This window comes from Triticum dicoccoides, chromosome 6A (assembly GCF_002162155.2).
Source record: "Triticum dicoccoides isolate Atlit2015 ecotype Zavitan chromosome 6A, WEW_v2.0, whole genome shotgun sequence".
In the NCBI taxonomy this organism is placed as follows: Eukaryota; Viridiplantae; Streptophyta; class Magnoliopsida; order Poales; family Poaceae; genus Triticum; species Triticum dicoccoides.
Window position 1 is genome coordinate 599,299,040 of NC_041390.1, and position 18,991 is coordinate 599,318,030.

The 18,991-nt window shown below is 47.7% G+C and overlaps 1 protein-coding gene and 1 pseudogene across 1 annotated transcript; both read right to left on the reverse strand.

The window, feature by feature from the left end:
* Nucleotides 1-4,893: 4,893 nt before the first annotated feature.
* On the reverse strand, nucleotides 4,894-6,889 carry LOC119316070 (annotated as a pseudogene).
* An 8,033-nt stretch (nucleotides 6,890-14,922) lies between these two features.
* LOC119318298 (leucine aminopeptidase 2, chloroplastic-like) lies at nucleotides 14,923-18,628 on the reverse strand. Its single transcript, XM_037592825.1, has 10 exons — nucleotides 18,347-18,628; nucleotides 17,498-17,915; nucleotides 17,203-17,397; nucleotides 16,888-17,113; nucleotides 16,612-16,738; nucleotides 16,435-16,530; nucleotides 16,210-16,287; nucleotides 15,758-15,818; nucleotides 15,457-15,644; nucleotides 14,923-15,293 (listed from the first exon to the last, which is right to left on the reverse strand). The coding sequence occupies exons 1-10, from the start codon at nucleotides 18,611-18,613 to the stop codon at nucleotides 15,159-15,161; spliced, it is 1,791 nt and encodes a 596-aa protein (XP_037448722.1). The 5' UTR covers nucleotides 18,614-18,628; the 3' UTR covers nucleotides 14,923-15,158.
* Nucleotides 18,629-18,991: the final 363 nt, after the last annotated feature.

The following is an 18,991-nucleotide window of genomic DNA, read 5'->3' on the forward strand; positions in this document are numbered from 1 at the left end:
CTGTTCGCCTCACGGTGGCGGTCGGCGGCGACGACTTCGGGGACCTCGCGGGCGACCAGCCTCGCGACACCGCGAGGCTCCGCGCGCTGCTGCCCCCGCTGCCGAGCCGCGGCGGGGGGTCTCGGGGAGTGTTCGCCGTGCAGGTCACCGTGTTCCCTTGCGCAGGTATATGCGTCGGCACCACGCTGCACCACGCCGTCGCCGACGGCTCCAGCTACGTGCACTTCGTCAGGACGTGGGCGGCCATCCACCGCCGGCTCATCGGCGCCGACAAGAAGGCGGTGGACGTCGTGCCGCCGCTGTTCGACCGGGGCGTCGTGCGCGACGACTCCGGTCTCCGGGAAGCGTTCGTCCGCGAGCTCGCGGAGGCCGGCGACGAGCGGTTGGATGACTGGGACCTGAGCAGGCGGCCGGGAGGTGGCGGCGTCGTGCTCGCGACGTTCCGGTTCACGGAGCAGCTGCTAGGCCGGATGGGGAAGCGCGTCGAGTCGGAGACCTCGGCGCGGCGGTGCTCGCCGTACGCGCTGGCGTGCGGCGCAGCGTGGGCCGGGATCGTGCACGCGCGCGGTGGCAACGGCAGCAACTGCAATGCTCGGCATCAGTTCGGGTTCGTGACCGGGTGCAAGCCCCGCGCGAGCCCGCCGGTGCCGGGGAACTACTTCGGCAACTGCCTGGGCCTGTGCCGCGTGGAGGAGGAGGATCACGACGGCAGGGGCCTCACTCCGTCGGGGGCGTCGGCGGCCATCTGGCGGGCGATCGAGGCGCTCGCGGAGCAGGGGCGGGCGCTGCGGGACGCACGCGGGTGGGTGCAGCTCGTGCGGGAGAGCGCGGCTGCGCGCGCGGTGACCGTGGCCGGGTCGCCGAAGCTTGGGATTTACGCGGCAGCAGACATGGGCGCGCCGTGGGGCCGGCCGCGGAAGGTGGAGATCGTCTCGGTGGAACGGACGGGCGCGCTGGCCCTGGCAGAGAACCTCGACGGCCGCGGCGGCATCGAGGTCGGGGTGGCGCTGCCGCGCGGGGAGATGGAGGCGTTCCGCGCGTTCTACGCCGGCCTCCGGTGAAGCGTACGAGGACCGCGCGGGCACGTACGCGAAAGCGACACGGTGGGCGGGGCGGCGACAGCGAGCGCAACGGTAGACCGCTCGTCACCTTTTCGACGCGGGACACAAAACAAAAGACATGACGAGTTGGAGCAGGTGGACGGATGCGACGTCTCCTGCGCGCTCCACTAGCTCGTGCTCCGCGAGGACACTCCTGTCTGTGTGGTGCAGAGCGTACGAACTGGTGTGTCGATTGTGAATAGAGTATCAATATCATGTAGCGTCATCGCACTAGTCGCACACAATGTGACTGCAACGGCGTTTTGCTTGAGTTGATCGCTTCTCCTTTGGTTTCGAACTTTGCATGAATGCACCATGCACGACCGGATGCCGGAAATGGACAACAGAAATACCATAGCCGTACCTGCAGGAAGCACTTCGAAACTCCAAGATTCCTGTCAAATGGTTCAAACATCTAAGTCTAAGTCCATCTTCAACGCCGCCTTCGAATCGGACTCACCTATGGGTACACGAATAGGAAAGTCGGACATGTACCATATCCATCAAACTTTCGCCCATGTTTGTCTCTGTTTTTTTCTTTAAGTCCACGGCAGTTCAAAATAACTATACATGAGCATAATTCTTCAAGCAACGAAAATATTTAAGTACAACACTAGTTCAAATTTAAATATTACAACCCAAACATTAAGTTTCAAATAAAATAATTAAACTTGAATTCAAGTTATGTTCTAGTTCTTCCCTTTAATCATCCACAGATGCTCGTCTAATCATTCTTAAACTGCTCATGAGTTGCTCGACGCCAAATCTGTTGATTTATCTGGACAAACTCCTCAAACGTTAACTGCAAAAAGAAAAAGAAACTCCTCAAACATTGCCGGACTTTGAATTGCAAGTTGGATACGATCACTCGTGTTCTTAAATTCCAGACCAGGGATCTCAAATTTCAGACCTCCTACAGCTCCTTCACCGTCGTCCTCCACAATCATGTTATACATGATGAAACAACATATCTTTGCAGGTCCTCGAACAACTACAAAACATGCTTGGAGCACTTCAAATGCCTATCCACATCATTTCTACCTCCTTATCAGTGAGCTTTTTCTAACCAACTGGCTTAGAGATAGTCTTGATAAAGGTCGCGCATAGAGGACAAATATCATTAAAATAGCCTATGTTGTAGTCATGACCATTGATAGTATAATTGTATAGGTAAGCTTGTCCTTCAGTCAACCTAACAAACACTGGATACCACTGTGATTGTGAGACCCGGACATGCCAAAGAAAGCGTGCCAAATCTAGAGCTTTGTGATGTAACTGCTTCAAGAATGATGATGGGCTTGTTAACACACTTTGGAAGAGAGTTGCACTTTCACCTTTTCTCTCCATCACCGTCATCTTCCTAGGCGTCATCCAAATCAAGAGAGGAATTGCTCTACTACTTCCTATGATTGGAGGAGCCTCATCATTCCTTGATTTCCACTTCCAACAATGTTGGAGGACAAATGATTTGCCCTTCGACTTGGCCATTTGCCACTACCTCTCTTGCGATATATTACCATACAACATACAAATGCTAAATAAAATAAAATATTCAAAGTGATGCAAATGTGGCAATCAAAATAGTGAGTGCTAACATATTGGTCAATGGTGACACCGCTAGGAGGAGCGTGCTTCACCTGGTCCAAACAACCCGCCGAATGGTTGTACATCACTTCAATCATACCCCATTGGTTTGTGCGAGATTTAAGGGTACAATTCGAGTTATGCCCAAGGCGTTGATGGAAATGCTCCTCGATGTACCCCCAATAGTTTGCACCATTTGATCTCTCAAGAGTGATGCCTTGCCATGCCCTCACAAGAGAAATTTCTACTTCCATGGCGCAGTTTGCGACCCAAATTTCTTCTTCCTTGACAACTAGAGGGCTGGGATTGATCCAATTTGGTATCTTTGCCCTCGACATCTTATTGTTCAAAGTGCCACACCATTGGGCCATCAAGATTGACATCATTAGTCGCAAAAAAATCGCGCATCATACTATCTAGGAATGACTCGTTATCTGCCACCGATACTCCGAAATGCGTGAAATCATCGTTAAACACAAGCATTCTTACACGGTCACATTGCATTCAATCAAACCAATCGAAACAAAAGACAATGGTGGATGTTTTTCATAACCTCATCAGTAAATCTTCGAGTGCGTCCGGCTGGGTAGGCGCCTGAGTTTCGCCCTCCACCGAGATGAAGGATGGAGGAGGCGGATGTGGGGCGCCGCCGTCTTCTACCTATGTTTCTTCGTTGTGGGGCGTTGCGGCGCTTGCGGGGGAGGCCATCGCCCTAAGTTGACGACATCGGTGGTAGTACATACAAGTTAGGCAGTGGTGGCCTGCCCTTGAGGCCCATGGAGGAGCAAGAGGCGCGACAGACAAGGAAGTAGTGAGATCCACCTCCAAACCAAGGGAATGAGATGCAGGGTCGATGCGATGTCCATGGCGTCATCGGCGGGGACCGGGGACGGCCGGAGGCGGCGCTACAATGAGTTGTGGAAATCGTCAGTGATTGGCGACTTGGATGGATCAACCTTTTTTAACGGAAATCGGTATGCGCGTGGTTATTATCAATCCAACACATATGATCACTGTGCTAAAAGTTGCTGTATGTATTTTTTTTTTGTAATGAATAGACGAGGCCTTTGTCCTCTATTTTGAAAGGAAAATAGTAGCAAGACCGCACACTGTATTTGTGGCATCCTACTCGGCGTACGGCAATTACACGCCACAGTGGATGTGGCTGCAGGAGGCACGCCGACGGCCGATCCGGGAACTGACTCCATGGATCATCATGTTCATTCACTCGCCGTGATACAAGAGCTACTGTAGCTCAGCTACAGCTTCCACTACCTGCCGATGCGCGCGGAGTTTGAGCAGTGGGCCGTCGGCGCCAGGGTCGACCTCATCGTCGACGGTCACATGCACGCGTACGAGCGCAGCCAGCGGGTGTCCAACGTCGGGAACAAACATTATGGACGGTGAGGGCGGCAACATCGACGGTCTCGCCGACAGCTAAGTGAGCCATAATTTTTTGCCTTAGAGTGAGCCGTACTCAGAAACACGCCACCACTTCAATCTTGACCTGGCCTGGCCAACACTCTCGATCTTCTGCAAACCTGCATTCACCGCCCGAAGAGCAGTTGCAACGGCCGCAATGCCCTCTGCTTTTCCAATGGCTTCCCCTGGTTTTGCGTTGAGAGCCTGATGGTCATGTATGTATCTCAATTGCTAATTCAGTTAGTCAGCCAACAGAGAGCACTCATGGAAGACGCTAGATACTAGGCCTCAAGTAATCAGTACTAAAGTTTCATCGCTACTCGTCACTCAACAGCTCGATCGCTCGACATTTTTATCTCATCCTTGTTGGTGCTGGGATGTGCAGGAGATCCATGCTGCAACTGAGTAACGAGGCAAGTGCAGACATCTTATTGACGAGGTAAGCGCAGACATCAGTGTGCAGCGATCAGTAACCATGCATCTTGTTAGCTTTACTGCTTTAGCACAAGCGAAAGACAGAAAAACCAGAAACTAAGATTTGAAAAATAATCAGAATCAAAATTAACTTGGGGCTTTTCAAAGACCAGTTTTAAGGTTGTCTATGCAAAGTACTATAGCTTGTGTACTCCCTCCGTCCCATAATATAAGAACATTTTTTACACTAGTGTAGTGTTAAAAAACGTTCTTATATTTTGGGACAGAGGGAATAATAAACTAACCGTTTTTCCGGCCATTTCTCAAACCAAATAATGCCGCATTAATCACATGGTTTTCTGGATACACAGGAACATGTGGAAAACATGAATGAATGGTTGAGGTTTCATATATACCCATGGTAACAACACTCAAGGAATTAAACACCAGAGAAATGATCGAAAAAGAAGTACAACATATAGCAGAGGAAATGATGAAAGTTACAGTAGAGGCCGTCCAGAGACAGATTACTCAGTGCACGTGGTCCATTCATGTTTCACTCATTTGCGGGAGTAACAGTTAATATCCAAGGAAGGAGGGCTTGGGTGCATCTGCAGGGCGTTCCTAAACGCAGACTGGATGTCGAGCTTCACTTGTTCAACAGATTCCTTGTGGTTGCCGCATGCAGTAAAACTGATTTGCTGGAGGTCTAAGAGGTGCAACATGCCGGCTGGTGTAGGTCCACCCCACAGTGGTTGGTTGACTTGCAGAATGAGGTCTCGTAGCTTGGGCATAGCTCCTGCCTCGAAATCAAGATATGCTAAAACACCCTCGTCAGAGATGAATGTAAGGCGCTCCAGAACTGGGAATAATCCCTTGCTGACGATAACAGCCTCTTCTTTAGGGCATGTCACAACTCTAAGCTTGAGGTAGACGAGGGATGGCAGTCCTCCAAGAATAGTAATCTCATCAGTTTTCGTCCCCCTAACAGATAATTCCAGGCTATGCAGGCAATTGACATCACCGATCTATTTAGGAACCCTCAAGATCTTCCAGCTGATAAGGTACATTTCCTCGATAAGGGCTGGAGGATCTGAAACTGAGCCTAAAATGTCGTCCTTATCATCATGATTGCCTTTGATCTGGAGATATTTGAGGTTGCGTAGCTTACAAATAGAAGAGGCGAAAGCATCAAACTTCGCCTTCTCCAGCAGATTGCACTCATCATCATCCCAGGTATGAAGCTTCAGATTCCTCAGATTAGTCAGCTTACCAAGGCCCTCAAGAGCCTCCAGCGAACTCCTCTCCAATTTGAAACCATCGAGTGTGCGAAGTGATTCCATGATGCCGATCCTTTCAGGTAGCCCTATCCCCTCATACAAACCCATTGTCAGATTAGACAAGCGCGGCAAGTGCTCTATGTCTGACGGGATGCTTCCACATGGTACATCCAACGTATCCAAATGCACAAGCCCCCGAATTTCAGTGGGAAGCATTGCATAGTAATAAATTGAAACCTTTAAATACCTCAGTTGAAACATTTGGCTGATTGCAGTGAGGTCCAGACGTGTCCTAATTAAAGATCGATCTTCAAAAGATAACACACAGATATACTTTAACTGAGAAAGATGAGGTATGGACTTGCAAGCTCCGAACCATACCAATGACCGAACTTGTGATATGCTATCCAAAACTGTCCATGATATTGTTTCACTTGTTGTTCTATCAACACATGAGATCAGGGATAACCGATGGATCTTGTACGTGCAGTCACGCAGTCTTGTCATGTCTTCAGAAGTATATGCCACACTATTAAAATTGTCTTCTGCACACTTGCTTAGGATCAAATCTAGCATCATATCATGTACTTTGCAGTAAACTCCCTTGTAGGTCATTACACGCTGAATCAAGCTTCTATTGACTAGCTCATTGAAATAACTTATCCCAACATCCTCCAAATTTGGTCCATGCAAATTACTGATAAAGCCTTCGGCTATCCATTTTCGGACTAGATCATCCCTCTCAATCACATAGTCCTCTGGATACATAGCAAGGTAAAGGAAACAAGTGCGGAGATGAAGAGGAAGATTCATATAGCTGAGGTTTAATATACTCCTCATCCCTTTCAGTGTGGGGTTTATGGCAAACTGGGCACCTAGAGAATTCTGTATGTTCTCCCAATCATTCCTTGATCTTTCTCGACGGGAAGCCAATAGGCTAGCTATAGTAATGATTGCAAGTGGCAATCCGCCACACTTCTTCAGAATTTCATTTGAAACTTCCTCAAAATTAGCTGGACATTTGTTCTCAGACCCAAATACTCTGCTCGTGAATAACTTTCTCGAATCTTCAGAGCTGAGGTGCTTCATTTTGTAGACGTGCTCATGATTGCAACGGCTTTCACTCGGGTGGTTACTATTACTCTACTCCCGTTACCATTTTCTGGAAAGGCACATCTTATCATGTCCCATGCTTCTTCATCCCACAAGTCATCGACTACAATAAAATACCTGTTGAATATGGTGTTATAAATTGCATTAGGAGGCATATAAAAATATTGCAGGTTAAAGCATCAATAAAAAACAAATAACCCATTATGGATAAGTTAGATATATTTGTGTAAATGCGTGCAAATGCCATTCTTATGGATAAGTTATACATTTTTGTGTAATATTCAAGCCAGAATAACAGTAACAGCTTGCATGGCATGTTAAAATTTGACTTTCAAAATAGCAGGTTTTACTTTTTTTCATCAAAACAGATCATTGCCAATTTTCCATAACAATTGTTTTGCTGCTGTATGATGACACATTCATTACTGAGAGTGGTCAATATGGTATACATTGTATTTCTTAATTTGCAGTCACTGGCATATTCCTAATTTAACACCACATGAAAATGCTACTCTTGGACTGTAAGTCTTCCTACAGGTCTAATATAAGCATTTGCTGATCTAGAAACTCGACATATTTGTCTAAGGTTACGTACAAGCGACCTACTTCATCATGTTGACAACTTTGTTTATACGAAATAGTTTTTATGAAGAACCTACAAGTTCAGTACAGTGGCAGGCGAGCGGTCCACGATTCAGACTTTGATTTTGCATAGCTGTCTAATATCACGTTTAAATGACTACAATAATGAACAAACCAATGATCATTTGAATCTGCGAATTATAATTCTGCACACTAATTAAGTATCATGTTCGAAATGGAAGGGAACTCGCAATTAAAATTTCCCTTCCGCGTGCTAATCTGGTATCATTAACATGTAGATCCAGGACAAATGACCTAGGGGATGGAACAATATAATTCTCTATGGCATTGATGAATTCTGCAAACTGATCTAGTTTCATGTATAAACTGTCAACGAGCTAGTGTTCTAAACTTTAGTTCTGTATAAATGACCCATCGGTTGGCTCGTGATCTTGGAGGGCAACTTGACTGTAAGGCATTCTTGCACTTCTCCTTGGTTTCTTTGTATGTCAGCTACATTTTGACTTCTCAAATTCTTTGATAGCGAATTAATCTAATATTATGCGAGTAATGTTACAACCAAATGATACTGTTGGATCAGTGTTAAAACACACTTTCCAATTCTGATGATTTTATAATGATTTGTCTTTCGTTGTAAAAAAACATTCATAGTAAAGTCATGTGTGGACAACCAGCCCAAAATACGTTTGGAAACATAGGGTGTAAATTTAAATCTAGTTACTCAAAACTATCCTGCAGAAATGCAGCAATGCTTGTAGAAGTAAAGATGTAACTATACGAAATAACTATACCTCTTGTTTGCAAGGTGTTCTCTAAGTTGATCGATGATGTCTTGCACCTCACAAATACCAGAGGATTCATTTATCCCAAGCTTTAATCTTAGGTTGTTGAGAAGCCGTGGCATGTCTGGTTTTTGAGAGACAGGAATAAATGCCTTACAGTCAAATTGCCCTTCGAGATCATCATACACCTGATTAGCAAGGGTAGTTTTACCCAGTCCTCCAAATCCCACGATGGATACCACCTTGAGCTTCTTCTCGGTGACTGTTAACAAACTGACAATCTCCTTCTTTGGGCCATCAGTACCCACAAGTCCAGCAGCGTCTTTGTACATCACTGAAATCCGCGGATCAATATCCACAGAGCCACAACTAGTATTGCAATCATCAATCTTGTACCTGGAATTGATTGGAATGTCAAAGGAGGAAGCTACAATTGCATATGTTTCTCACAAAAGCATTGCGCCTCAAACCGCATGTTCCTAGTTGAGGCGTTTCTTGAGATGCACCGCTATATTTGCGAGATGAAGATTTATTCACAACTTCGAGATTATTTAGGGGCAAATATGTGGCAATGCAATGGCGCATCATAGTTTCCCTTGAATGCCTTTAAACTGTTTGGCATGTCTATGTTTGATGACTACCATGCATGCTTTTTGTTTTGAATCTGAATTTGAATTAATGAACTTTGAGCATTTGAAATATTGTCAAACTATATGCCGATTGCAGCACAATATGTATTTTGGAAATATTGTGGTAGAATGTGGTTTACGAATATAGCTTGCGTATAATATAAATGAGAAATGGAGGAAAATAGAATAGTGATTTGGGAGCTATGATTGGAGTACCATGCAAAATATGAAGAACTTCTGAATAGTCAGACCTCCTACATGGTGTTTGGTAGTATAATTTGGAGGCTATGCTTGAAGTTGCACTCAGACAAAACCTTTTCAGATTTATTGTCGGATAAGCAAAAGCATAACTATGACGTCATCTATGTTGTGTTCACAACATGGAAAGGAAATTAATGAAAATGGTCCACCTTTTAATACAAAAAACATACAACTGTTAAACACCTGTGCGGTTGGTATATTGTTGAGATATAGAGATATAGCTAGGAGGTAGTTTGTATGAGATATTCCTGTAACTATCTCCTCCTTTTCTTCTCTCTCAAGTTGTATCTTGATTCTCTCTTATCTCTTGTAACCGCATCATGTAAAGCCATCTAGGGTTTTGGCTCCCTCCTATATAACATGAACATGTCACCCCTAGAAGGGTAAGACGTTTGACCGCTCGCACATGGTAATCAGAGCCCCTCTTCTTCAACTCATCTAGCTATCAAAATCCATCTGTGCCAAAGCTACCATGTCTTCCTCCTCCGATGCTTCCCTCCCGGCTAGTCTCAATGGCCAGGTCACCGAGAAGCTATCCCGCATGAACTACGTGTTGTGGCGCACGCAAATGATTCCCCAACTGCGTGGCGCCGGGGTCTTCGGCTACGTCGACGGCACCCAGCCGGAGCCGGCAAAGCTGCTCGTCACCACCGACAAGGAAGGCAAGCAGACTTCAATGCCCAACCCTCTCCACCCAATCTGGGTCCGGGAGGACCAGCAGGTCCTTGGCTACCTGCTGGGCAACCTCACAAAGGAGGTGCTCCTCACGGTGACCACGGTCACCACCGCGGGCGCGCTCTGGACGACGCTCGCCGGCATGTACTCGTCGCAATCGGTGAGTCGCATCAACAATATTCGCACCTCTCTCATCAATGCGCAGAAGGGCAACCTCTCCGTCGCCTCCTACTTCGCCACCATGCGTGGCTACGCCGACGAGCTGGCCGCGGCGGGCAAGGCGATCCTCGACGACGAGCTCATCTCCTACATCATCCACGGGCTCGATGCTGACTATCAGCCTCTGATCTCTGCTCTAGACGCTCGTGTGACCCCTGTCACCCTCGACGAGCTGTTCGCTATGCTCTCCAACTTTGATCAGAGGATGGTGCACTTCCACGGGCCCAGCGGCGGCGGTTTCAAATCCTCCGCGAACTCGGCCTCTCACGGTCGTGGTGGCTCCTCTCGGCGCGGCGGCTTCTCCCGTGGCAGGGGGAGGTCCAGTGGCGGCGGCAACGGCGGCGGCCCCAACTCCCGCACTAGCGGCGAGCATTCTTCCTCCAACAACCGAACTCGCCGCAGCGGCGACAATCCTCGCGCACGTCCTGATGCTCCTCGTTGCCAGATCTGTGGCAAGTTGGGGCACACAGCAAAAGATTGTTGGTACCGCTATGAAGAGGATGACGACTCCTCTCAAGATGATGACAAGGTGGCGGTGGCTGCGGATGGCTCCTACGGCATCGACACCAACTGGTACGTCGACAGCGGCGCCACCAACCACATCACCAACGAGCTCGAGAAGGTGACCATGAAGGAGAAATACCGCGGCAAGGACCAAATCCACACAGCTAGTGGTGAAGGTATGGAGATCCGTCACATTGGTCATTCAAGTTTTAGTACCCCTTCTCGTAAAATCCATCTTAGAAAATTTTTGCATGTTCCCAACGCCGACAAGAGTCTCCTTTCTGTCCATAGAATTGCCCTTGATAATCATGTTTTCCTTGAATTTCACCCTTATTTCTTTTTGATCAAGGATCAGGCGACGAAGAGCATCCTCTACCGAGGTAGATGTGTTCGTGGACTCTATCCGTTGATTCAGGAGCTTAGGAGACTGAATAAACAAGCTTGTGGTGCTATCAAGCTTTCATCCACACAATGGCATGATCGTTTAGGACATGCTTCTTTTTCTTTAGATGAAAAATTGCTTAGAAAGAATAAGCTCCCGTTTGTTGGTGAGCGCAATATTGAAACTATTTGTGATTCTTGTCAACGAGCTAAGAGTCATCAGCTACCTTATCCTATTTCTACGAGTGTTTCTATCAAACCATTGCAATTAATCTTTTCCGATGTGTGGGGTCCTGCCCCCACCTCAGTTGGTAGACATACATACTATGTGAGCTTCACTGATGACTATAGTAAGTTTTCTTGGATTTATCTTCTCAAGAAACGATCCGATGTCTTTCACGTCTTTAAAAACTTTCAAGCACTCGTTGAACGCCAGTTTGACTGCAAGATACTTGCTGTCCAATCAGACTGGGGTGGAGAATATGAGAAATTAAATTCCTTCTTTCAAACTCTTGGCATCTCTCACCATGTGTCATGCCCCCACGCTCACCAACAAAACGGGTCTGCCGAACACAAGCACCGGCACATTGTTGAGGTCGGTTTAGCTCTTTTAGCTGGCGCCTCCATGCCTCTCAAATTCTGGGATGAAGCTTTCCTCACAGCCGTTCACATCATTAACATGCTTCCTAGTCGTGTTATTAATAATGAAACTCCCATAGAACGGCTACTCCACACTAAACCTGATTACACAACACTTCGTGTTTTTGGCTGTGCATGTTGGCCAAATCTTCGTCCATATAATCAACGCAAACTTATGTTTCGCTCAAAACAATGTGTTTTTATCGGGTATAGCGCTCAACACAAAGGTGTAAAATGCCTAGATGTATCCACCGGGCGCGTCTATATATCACGTGATGTTGTTTTTGACGAAACAAAGTTTCCCTTTGCTGACCTACATCCCAACGCCGGTGCCTTGCTTCGCCAAGAAATCCTCCTCCTGCCATCCCATCTCCTCGGCCTTGATCAAGGGGGAAATACTTGTGATGATTCAATGCTGACTAACCCTCCTAATGGTGTCAATGAGTCCTCTTGTGATGCCGCAGGAACAAACAGTGAGAAAAATGATGAAGAAATTGAGCAGAATCATGAAGAAATTGGCCTCCAAGTGCCATATTTGCTGTGTCCAGAATTGGGGAGCAGATCCTCCTTGGGATCGTCGCCGGATCAGCAGCAGGGCAGTAGATCTGCGCCGGGATCAGCGCCTGCAGACGCGTCAGACCCGACAGCAGCAGAACCTGCCGCCCGCGCGGGCTCCCGCGGCTCCGCGCACGCCACGCGCCAGCTCTCGGGTGGCGGCAGTCCTCCGTCGGCCCCGCTCCAATCGCCAGGCTCCACGTGGCGACGTCCTAATGGCTCGGGCAGCCCGCGGTTTCCTGTCGAACCGCGCTGCTACAAGCGGCGCGCCCAGGTGCAGCCGACCAACGTGGGGCCCAGCGCTGAGCCATCCAGTCAGGTGGGTGCGGGTCTCGGTGCTGATTCGCGTGGCCCCGCGCAATCATGTGCCCATGATGAGCTGGCTGGCCACCCAGGATCCTCTGCGGCAGAAACAGCTTCTCTGTTGCACGCTGGAGCCACAGAAGATCCGGCGCGGGTGCCGAGCGGATCTATCTCGGGATCGCCTGCACCAGCAACTCCTGTGCATGATTCGGGATTTTCTGCGCCGGCTGATTCTGTGGTGGGATCGCGGCGCCTCACACGGCTGCAAAAAGGTGTAACTCAACCTCTTAATTACAAACATATGAGTAAATATGGCCTAGTTTGCTCTACAGATGAACAAGCTGAACCAAGGACTCTGGATGAGGCAGTCGGAGATGAAAGATGGAGAAAAGCAATGATGGAAGAATATGTGGCACTAAAGAAAAATAAAACATGGCATTTGGTTCCCCCACGGCAAGGTAAAAATCTTATAGATTGCATTTGGTTCCCCCACGGCAAGGTAAAAATCTTATAAAGTCGTCGTCATCCTCAACACCAAGGAATCATTGTGATCAATTTTATCCGCTTCATCATCACCATCTCCATCTACGACAGCAGCCTGATCTCCATCTCCATGACCACCTATGAGTAATTATTATAAATCTATTACCGTGATCATTTACTAGTGTTTATTATGTCTAGTTGTTGATGCTTTGTCTTTTATTGGTGAATGATTTATATGTTCAGATTGTTCATCATATTCATATCCCACAAATTATCTTCACTATGATGTGTTTTGAGTAGCTCCATAATATTATTGATGACAAGGGAGAGAAAATTTGTTATTGATGGTCAGATGAATATACTCTAAAGATTGATGTTTGATTATATGTTGTGGTGTAATTTTCTGGTGATGTGCGACACATCAACTGCATGTCACTTCACCTATATTGGCCTAAAGCATTGTGTTATAATAATACTAGGAGAGACGTGGCTATGGTTGTGATAGTTGTCTCTTCTCCGACGTGTCTGCAGGATCGTCTCGGCTGGTTTGTTGCTCTGAAGTCGAAGCTACGGTGGCGGGGCCCCGGTGGTATAAGATGACAAACAGCAGGTGGTCCGGTCAATGATCTTCTGCGACGCCAGCTGTGCCTAGTTCTCCTTCATGGTTCTCCTTTAGAGTCGGAGTTGTGTTGTCTGGTCACCGGTGGCTAGGTTTGGCGCGGACCTTCATGCATCTCCACACGGCCTCTTCAGTGTGGGTTGAGCTGAAGGTCGTCTACGGCGAAGTTGGAGTTGTTTGCTCGGGGTTTAGGGATGGCAATGATGCGTCTAGGGGAGGAGTGATGACGATGACGCCTGCGTGCTGTCTCGGCAAGACCCTCTTTGTAGTGGTGTGCGTAAGGTTTCATATGTGTGCCGCCCAGTGGTTGTGATGATTTTCGCCTGGTTCTCCATAATGAACTGGGCAACCTGGTTTTCGCTCGGTTTTTTTCAATTAACTGAGCAACTCTTTTCTTCTTAATGAATATAGGATAACTGTCATTTCAAATAAAAATAATACTAGGAGTGGATGACGGAGTGACATAATACCAAACCCCAAATTTATGAGTTCTGGCATGAGGGTTGAATAGGGACCCTGAATCTTAAAGCTATGGTTATACTTTTGTCTTAATTATTCTTCCTAGTTGTGAATGCTTGCTAAGAGTAACACATGAAGAATAGATAATCCCTGTCTTCATATTCATGATTCGGACAAAGGACACAATGGTGTTGAATGTTGATCATCATTAACATGCGAGTGTCACTTCAGTAGCCCATCTGTTGTATTTAAAGGGTCACTAATACGCAACCATGCGAATACCTTAATCTTCACTGTAAGTTCATGGTGAGCTTGCATACAAACTCTTGCAAAAAAAAAAGATGGGGCGATGGAGAGACTAAAAAGTACTTGCATGCATACAAACTCTTGCAAAAAAAAAAGCATTGTCATCCAGATCCAGCGCAAAGGAAAAAGGGTGAGGAAATCTGTGCGAAAAGGTAACTCAAATTTCTACAGTATATATCAGACCAAAAGAGCATCGAGGGTCTACCTGCAAGACCCATTTGTCTGCAAGTATCTATCCTTCTTGTGGCAACACGAACACTGACTCTAGCAACCACATGAGGAGCAATTTCTATGGCACAACGACCATTGATCAAGAACGAGTTAGAGCTCAGAGGTTTCCCAACTCGAGGAGGTAAACGCAGCAAGATCAACACAACGCCAACACCAGAGACAACCGAGCCAAAACCTCTGGTTCTGGCGAAAACTTCTGCCATCGGCCAACAAATCTACCCAGGTTCTTCTCAGCAGTGACTGCTTAAAAGCACCAATCGCATAGCATACGAACAAGCAATTCAGAGAGGCGACACTCAGGCCAGGATCGCATTGCACGACATGACAGAATTCAACAACACGGGCCAAATCACAGGCACAACATGAAAACGATGAAACACCATTTAATCTTTCAAGGGAAGTGTTCAACGACATTCTGTTTTATTTTCCTCCATGAAACCCTTCCTTATTATATCGCTCCATTCCATAGTCCATACGCCAGCCAAAAGCAAATAAAATCCATTCATTTTCCCTGGTACAGATGATGTTGAACACCACTCGGGTTGCTTCCTTCCGACGTAGTATCAGAACCAATGGAAATCAGGGGGGATGTTCATTCAGGATGATGATGAGTTCTTGAGGACCCACTCCACCAAGGTGGACACGCCGAATCCTGTGGCGGCACGCTTCTTGTCGTTCCACACCGGCCCCGCCATGTCGATGTGCATCCACTGAACCTTCTCGTCGACAAACTGCAAGACAAGCATATTAGAGTTCTGTCAGGTCTGCCAGAGGAAGACTGAACCTAGTTCTGTGGCAACTCTCTTTTTCAATTCACAAATGTGGATGCTTTGGTTTATTACTTGTGAGCTCGACTGTTTTTAAAGGACCGAGAATGCCAAAGAGATGCTATACCTGTTTAAGGAACAGGGCAGCGGTGATTGAGCCGCCCTGTCGGCCACCGGTGTTGACCATGTCGGCCACACCAGACTTCATCTGTTCCCAGTAGCTTTCCTCCATGGGCAATCTCCAGAACTTCTCCCCCGATAACTCAGATGCAGCGGTGACTTCCTGGGCTAGTTCATCACTTGGTGTGAAGATTCCTGAAGAGACATGTCCATTAGTATGCAAGACTGCGGAATACTCCACTATTTCCATCTAGGAAAGCACAGAAAAACTGAAGTAGGCTGAGAAGACAATATTAGTTTGAGCTTACCAGCAATGCTAGGCCCAAGTGCAACAACACAGGCACCAGTTAGTGTTGCCAGATCAATAATCTGCATGTCATAATTACAGTAAGTCGCAAGGCAACTGGGTAAAAAGCTGAAAGCAAACTAATGAACAACACTTCTCTAGTCTAAAATCATCTTCCAACAGATATGATAAGCATAATTGATTGTTTATGTCTGTTGTGCAATGCATGAATCTTTATATGGCACACTAAAACGGAATAAGGCTTCTCTAAGTAGACCAAGCAAATAAAGTAGTGTCCCACGATGTTGAACAAGGATATGAGTTTTATGAGCAGTACAGCTTTTTCAACATATCAGCATTACAACTACAACAACAATGTCCGATTGATATTCCGCTTAAAGTTTTCTACAGCAATCATCAAAGCAGCTAAATCTGTATGAACAGAATATGATGCCCGGAGAAGCAATTCATTACCTTGTCAACACCTTGATTACAAGCATAGACCAAAGCATCAGCAAGCGTAAGCCTCCCTTCAGCGTCAGTGTTATTTACCTACAGGAACATAATAATGTGCAAATGAATACAGTGTTGAATGAAAACCAGTGGGCAAACTGGACCATGAAAACAAGGATAGGCATCACACAATGCTCCATGCACCACGCATATTCTTGTATTTTAGGATGATCAGAAGAAACATACCTCAATTGTCTTCCCGTTAGAGGCAGTCAAAATGTCACCAGGTCTCATTCCTGTGCCACTAATCATATTCTCACAGGCAGCAACAATAAAGTGAACCTGTGAGGAAGGAAATCATTAGCAAATACGAATAAAATTAACAAAAAGGTTGCTGATGCAAGTAACTGAAAACTGAAGTACCTCTACTCCAGGAGGCTTGATTTGGGCCAAAGCTTTTGCTGCACCAAATACTGCTGCGGAACCTCCCATGTCAAACTTCATCAGTTCAATACTGCAGCCTGGTCCAGTCTTAATGTTGTAGCCTCCACTGCAGATAAATTGGTGAATCGTGTGTTCAGATATAACAGTCATCAATTATTAATATCACTGCATTCTACCAGCATGAGAAGGCATATTGAAGATGAAATATTAACCCAGTACTGTAATAACCCATAAAATATGCAGAGCTGTACAAACCTGTCAAAAGTTAGACCCTTCCCAACAATAGCCAGCTTTCTCTTGACATTGCCGCCAACGGGTTTGTAGCACAAGTGGATGAAGTGAGGAGGATTTGCAGAAGCTGCAGCAACTCCCAAGTAGGAGCCCATCTTTAGCTCCTGGCATTTCTCTACATCTAATATTGTGGCAGTGAATACATCACTGTATTCAGAAGCAATCTTTGATGCCTCCTCCGCAAGTACAGCTGAAAGGACAGCATGTCAGGATTGTAATGATAAACCAAACATCGTAACGGTATCTATGAAGTCTGTGATTGACTGAAGAGTTACTGACCAGGGGTAAGGACATTTGCAGGTGCGTTGACAAGCTCTTTCCCGAAAATCACGCCCGAGGAAAGATCATTCACATACTTAAGTTTCTGGTCCAGCTCTGAACCAGAACCCAGTCCAATAAGATCTACTTGTTTAAGATGCACCTTCTTCGACTCAGCCTTGAATCTGCTGTCCTCATGCAAGCCAAGCACGGTTCCTGGAATTCAAATAGATAGAGACCATCCAGCGTCAAGTCAAAACCTTTGATAACTATCGTAATGAAAGAAAAGAAAATATGCACAAGAGCATTGCAGTACCAGAAGCGATTGCCGCGGCAGCGTTGAGCTTGAACCCTTCCTGGATCCCAGCTGGGGATGCAAGGACAATAGCAACGCTGCTAGCCTGAGCAGACTTGGCAACCGATGCAACGGACTCACCGATACCCCGGCAAGCCGCGGCGGTGGATGGGGCACTCTGGCCGAGGCCAACCAGAGCCACCCTCTTGAAGCCCTGCCCAGAGAGGCGGAGAACCACCGACTGCCCGGCCTTCCCGGTGAAATCCTCCTCGGCTGAGGCCTCAGACAGGAGACCACTGAGCTGGGCGTCGAGCTTCTTCAGCACAGCATTCTCAAATTTGGAGTCTGAGCCTTTGTACAGATCCTTCTCCGTGACCGCGACGGCGAGGATGTCGCCCTTCCAGTCAGAGAATTCAATGTCCTTGCCGGTGAAAGCAACCTACAGGACATGGAAGATACACAGTTGAGCTCACTGGGAGTGAAAGCAGTTACTCTACATCGCCGGAGCAGATACTAAAATCTAAACGGGCACGAGATTTTCCATGGGAGAAGACTAAGCTGATCCCGATCTAGCAGTTCATCAGTGTTTATCAACTAAAAAGAGGAAGTCTAGATCAATGAATTCGCGGCATACTCCTAGTCCTACTACTGATGTAAGCGTCGTCAGCGTCCGATTGATTTTCCATGGGGGCGCACTAACTCGATCTCGATCTAGCAGCTCGTCAGTGTTTGCACTAACTAAAGTCGAGACTAGATCAATCGACTCGCGGCAACTGAAAGGACTACTTCCGCAGTCCTACCACTGTCTACTGAAGCAAGCATCCTGATCCAACTCGCTCGCACAAAAACAGGGAAGCAGCAGGCACGCACCTGGGGGAGCTCGACGGCGTTGGCCTTGGTGAGCCCGAGCGCGGGGACAGCTGACGCCGCGGCGGAGGTGTGGCCCATCCTGGCGCGGTGCCCGAGCGGGCGTCGGAGAGCGGCGGCGGCGCCGAACCACGACGACGACGGATGAGACGACGAGGCCGCGGGGCGCGCGCGGGGGAGGCGGCGCAGCAGGTGCGGCGCGCGGCGCAGGAGCAGGCGGGAGGCGACGGCGACGGCGGCGGAGGCGGAGGTGGATGCGGCGGACGCCATTGGAGTGGGGCGCGGGGCGAGGTATATATCGGCCGCGGTTGCGTTCGCAGCCGTCCGATCGGGACGCGCCCGCTCCCCTTGTAGCATGCGTCATCCTCTACCTGGACGGCGCCTGCAGCCCGCTACGCGCACGCGGAGGCCTGCCCGCGCAGTCACGTGCCTGAGGCTGGCTGGTGGGGACGGGGGTGGTCCGGGGCCACTGGTCGGTGAGACGCGTTGTTTGCGTGCGGGCTGTGCTGAGAGGGCGGGCAGTGTTGTTTGTCGCCGGACTAGCGGTAGGATGGGTAGCGTGGAGGTCGAGGAGTCTGGAATGGATGAGCGTCTTTTTATTGGCTCCGTTCTTTTTGTTTTTGTTTTACGGGAAAGAGCGATCCGTGG